The 4690-nt window shown below is 42.7% G+C and overlaps 1 protein-coding gene across 2 annotated transcripts; it reads right to left on the bottom strand.

Moving 5' to 3' along the window:
* Positions 1 to 3424: 3424 nt before the first annotated feature.
* On the bottom strand, positions 3425 to 4690 carry LOC129728927 (proteasome subunit alpha type-5). Of its 2 annotated transcripts, none has more exons than XM_055687404.1 (4): positions 4549 to 4690; positions 4242 to 4374; positions 3763 to 4175; positions 3425 to 3698 (listed from the first exon to the last, which is right to left on the bottom strand). In XM_055687404.1, exons 2-4 carry the CDS (start codon positions 4372 to 4374, stop codon positions 3516 to 3518), a joined length of 729 nt encoding a protein of 242 aa, XP_055543379.1. In that variant the 5' UTR covers positions 4549 to 4690; the 3' UTR covers positions 3425 to 3515. The 2 variants fall into 2 exon arrangements, with proteins under 2 accessions (XP_055543379.1, XP_055543378.1); XM_055687403.1 differs by having other exon boundaries at positions 4450 to 4613.

The raw sequence follows: 4690 nt of genomic DNA, 5'->3' as shown, positions 1-4690 counted from the left end.
GCCGGACCAAATCATCGAACGCTAGGAGGTGGGATCGCATCGATGTTCCTTCCGTCATTCGCAAACGTCCGAGCTGTTTTCTCAGTAGAGTTTGGCTGGCCACCGACTTCTTGGCGAAAACTTCGTTGAGGCTTGTCCACATTTCCTTGGCGGTAGTCTTGTCCCGGACAACCTCCAGAACTTTATCAGCCAGGAACCCGAGGATCAAGCTCTTTGCCTTGCGGTCCACTTCCAGAAAAATCTTTCTCTCCGCTTTCGCCGCTGGAACGTCTTCCGTCAGCACCTGCAGTACGGCCGCCGCATTCAGGTACATTTTGACGCGAAAACTCCAATTCTCAAATCCAGGTCCACCGGAATATTGGGGAATTCCGTGCGCAGCTTCTTTCGGGGTGCCCATAACCTCTTGTTGGTAATACTCGAACAGAAAGAAAAGACCGGTTTGTAAATGACAGATTTATTTAATCTGTATCTTGGAGCGGTTGAAAATGAACTAACTAGTCCTGGGTGAAAATTTCAGTTTTTATACCCTTCCAGGATGTTAATATGTTACCAAAGTAACGACGCTTATGTACTACAGTAGAAGCCGCCAGCCCGGTTGTTATCTATAAGATATCCTTGACAACTCCGATCCTGGTTTTGGTAAAACAACGGGTGGCTGTTTTCACAATATGAAACAAATGTACTCGTTCAGCTACAACTTCCAATTTGCTCTGCTATCAGAAATAATACCCATCGGCTCCATTGAAATCATTAAAACCATTTTAAAATAGTTCATCGTACTTAACTTAATGAACAGTAATTAAATTAAAATAACATACTGACTTCTTGCTTGTTCAGCTGATAAATCAACATGAGCGTTGTGGCAATCCGTTTCACCTGTCTGCAGACTTCATTCAGCTATTTTAAAATTATTAGGTGTTTTATTCAGCCCAATTATTTGTTGGGAATAGAATCCAGGCGATTCAACCAGGGGGAATCTATTTGTCAAATATCGTGAAACCGTGACCAACACATTTGGCAACAAGGCGTCTGTATGTTAAGGTTTTTGTCGTTTTGATCGAAGTAAAATGGAACGTTCTCTTTTAACAAAACTCGAGAAATCGCGGAAAACTTTTATTATTAAGGCGTTCCGTAGTGAAATTTTGGGACAGCAACAAGTTTTTGACGAAAATTGATGATGTTTTATCGTCACATTGGTAATTTATCAAACGTCATGGACCAACAAACTTCATGGACCAGAGTTGATCTACGATAACGCACACATATATGAAATTTGACAGCGGTAAATCCCCCCTGGATTCAACAATTCCGTCCTCCTTCGAATGCCGTTGAATTAACAAACGTCCTCCTTTGAATGCCGTTGAAGTAATACATATGGTCATCATCAATGTGTGAAAAAATTACATTTTAAAAAAAAGTTACTTTTTGAGATATTCAATATTTGGTAACAATTCGGAAAGTTTGGCACAGAAAAAAATATTTTTACAATGTACATTTTTTTCTAGAACCGCAAATTTATCACCCACAACTTTGCTCAAGACACCATTTCAATCAAACAGGCCGTTTTCCTGATGGCCAAGAATCGACAGGCTGACAGGACGATAAAACTCTGCAAATCATGTACAATAGTGTCAACTCTGAAGCCTCCAGAACCAATCAGATCGACAACGAGAAAATTTGGGTAGACTTAGCAGCAGATTTCATTGGACCTTTGCCTTCCGGACATAATTTGCTGGTAATCGTGGTATATTTTAGCCGGTTCGTTGAAGTAATTGTCATGAAACAGATTACAGTGCGTAAGAGCTTTTCACGAAACCTTCTGTCGGTTTGGTATGCCTAAAACTCTGAAGACTGATAACGGACCGCAGTTCATAATCCAGGAATCCTTAAACTTTTGCGAGCTATATGATATTGAGGTAAAAGAGAGTATTCCCAAGTAACCCAGATTCTATGTACCTAACCAAAGAAGTCCCCGCGAACAAATGTTGAGCAACTACGGGACGCCGGGATTGTATATGGATACGGACAGTAGCTAGAGACAGGGCTTCCCACGAAACTTTCTTGGAGTAGCTGCTCTTGAAGATGGCTGGAGATGCAACTGATTCGCCTGCTGTGACGCTGCTAGGCACAAGGGGTCTAGATCATAGAAACGACTGGTCTGACGGCAAATGCGAACAGTTAAGCCTGTAGTACACTCTTTGTCTAATGGTCGAATATTTGACCTTCTGACATAATGGTCAATTTTTTTTGACATCATGGTTGTTGTTTGCCCGTGTTTGCCCCATGTTAAAATCGGAGAGTGACAAATGATTATCTTTGACCAAATTTTTATCTGTCAAAAAGTGACAAATATTTGACGCTCGGTCAAAGAGTGTACTACAGGCTTTAGTCGAGTCGAGGATAGCAGGGGCAAGAATGCTGGAACGTGGAACAATAGCGGTGGGCACGGAACATTCAAAACTCCATTCTCCAAACTAACGACACTCGGAAGTTCTACGATAAGCTGAACAGCTCCCGCGAAAGTTACGTGCCGCAAGTCGATTAGTACAGGAACTTGGACGGCAACCTACGGACGACAGTGAGGTAATCGAAAGGTGGAAGCAGTACTTCGATAAACATCTGAATTGGTATAGCAATTAATCTCGGTGCACAAGCGGAAGATAACAGGATTCCAGGTCTTGATCTCCTAGAGGTGGCGCAGAAGATTGGCGGGCTGAAAAACAATGAGCCGCTGGAGTGGCCCAGCTTCCCAGAGAGCTGTTGATAGACGGTGGAGAAACACTGATTAGAGTCCTACACTGGGTTATTGCCAAGATTTGAGAAGAAGAACGAGTACAGAAGGAGTGGATGGAAGGTGATGAAATAAAGGTGGTCGACAAGTTCTTGTCCTCACTGGTACCTGTCAACCGGTATCGTTGTGAGAAACTCATAGGCGCATTATGACAGAAAAACGCGCATACTTTGGTCTCCGGAGGATGCTCTGATCGAGTAGAATTCGCTGCTGCACCAAGTTAACCATCTACAGGATATTGGTCACACCGGTAGTCCTCTACGGCCATGAGACATGGACTATGCTTGTGGAGGATCAACGCGCCCTTGCGGACTTCAAGCGAAAGGTGTTGAGATGGAATGCAGATGGAGAACAAGCGCAGAGAAAGTGAACCACGAACTGCAGGAGCTGCTTGGGGAGCTATCTATCGTTCACACCGCTAAAATTGACACCTGAAACCAGCCGTCAGGGACAAGTCGAAAAAACGCACAGCGGACAAGGTGGAACGATCAGATGGAAGACGACGTATTCGTTTTGACCGTTTTTTCTGTAATTTCTACCAGTTCAAAACGTGTGAACACGATAAAGATGTTTTATTGTCTTCTCCTGTTATGTAATAAACAAGGACATTTTTAGCCGATAAAAAACAACAGGTAGAATGAAAATCGCGATTTAATATTTTGCCATCCCTTACGTTAACGTTGTTCAAAACGATCAGTAATGATATAAGCTGGGTAGAATAAACTTAACTCATATTGTTGATGTATTCCTCGACTTCCTCCTTCGTGAACATTCGAAACAGCTCCCCGGCAGTCATAGTCATTACTTCTACGTTAGTGGAATTCAGTTTCTCCTCCATGACCTGCTTCAAAGTACTGAGAGCCAAATTAATCGCCTCTTTAATGGTCATCGTTGGGAGGTAGTATTCCTAAAATAAACGGAATTTTACAATTTTAGTACTAGAATTCCTTTTCATACCGGTAGTCTTCTACCTGCAAATTTTGCTGGGCACCTTCACTGCCGGATCCGATAGCTTTAGCATCATAGCGGATGTAAGTACCAGACGGATCCATATGCCAAAGCTGTGGTTCGCCGGTTTCAATGCCAGCGAATAGAATCGCCACCCCAAAGGGACGACTCATGGCTGATCCCGTATCGTCACTGTCTCCAAATTGAATAGCTAAACTGGATACCGCCTGAGCACAGGATTCAACCGACATTCGTTCGTTATAAACAAACCAATGGTTCTGACATTCGACTCGTGCTCGATCCAGCAAGGTTCTGGAATCAGCCATCAAACCAGACGTAGCGCAACCGATATGCCGATCGACCTCGACGATCTTCTCGACCTTAGTTGGTTCCATTAGGGGAGAAGTAATACGTTTTTCCACAGCCATGACAACACCTGGGGAAATTGCAAATCACATAATTCAAATTCACATTCCCAAGTAATTGAATCCGCAAAACTTACCTTCCTGCGTGCAGATACCGATAGCCGTAGAGCCAAGCTTGATTGCCTCAATTGCGTATTCTACCTGAAACAGCCGTCCCTCGGGAGAAAAAGTGTTGACACCACGGTCATATTCGGATCTGGTCAGGAACATCTAGAGGGAACAAAATTATTGATTCATTCACAAGGTTATGTTACAAGTGACAAAGCAGTTCGAAACAAACTCAACTGCACTAGCATCAACCGTTAATGACACTATTTCACAGCTGGTTCTTTCAATTTTTTTCTAACACGAATATAGGCTGATAAGAACAAAATTAATAGTTACTTTTAGCTGATTATTATCAAATAAACAGGTTTTATACAAATTAACAAGATTCTTTAGCAAAATGACAAACAATTTTATAAACTGGCAGGCGAAGCCGGGACCGTCAAAGAACTGTCAAACTGCTGGTCACTGTTGTTTTCGT

The sequence above is a fragment of the Wyeomyia smithii genome, chromosome 3 (assembly GCF_029784165.1).
Source record: "Wyeomyia smithii strain HCP4-BCI-WySm-NY-G18 chromosome 3, ASM2978416v1, whole genome shotgun sequence".
Classification (NCBI taxonomy): Eukaryota; Metazoa; Arthropoda; class Insecta; order Diptera; family Culicidae; genus Wyeomyia; species Wyeomyia smithii.
This window is presented reverse-complemented; position numbering and strand designations above follow the sequence as displayed.

Bases quoted from the DNA above. Each gene is read 5' to 3' on its own strand.
- LOC129728927 (XM_055687404.1), bottom strand. From the start codon at position 4,374: ATGTTCCTGACCAGATCCGAATATGACCGTGGTGTCAACACTTTTTCT. The intron at 4,176-4,241 runs GTAAGTTTTGCG...CAATTTCCCCAG, and splicing joins CGGTATCTGCACGCAGGAAG to GTGTTGTCATGGCTGTGGAA. The intron at 3,699-3,762 runs GTAGAAGACTAC...CGTTTATTTTAG, and splicing joins GTGCCCAGCAAAATTTGCAG to GAATACTACCTCCCAACGAT.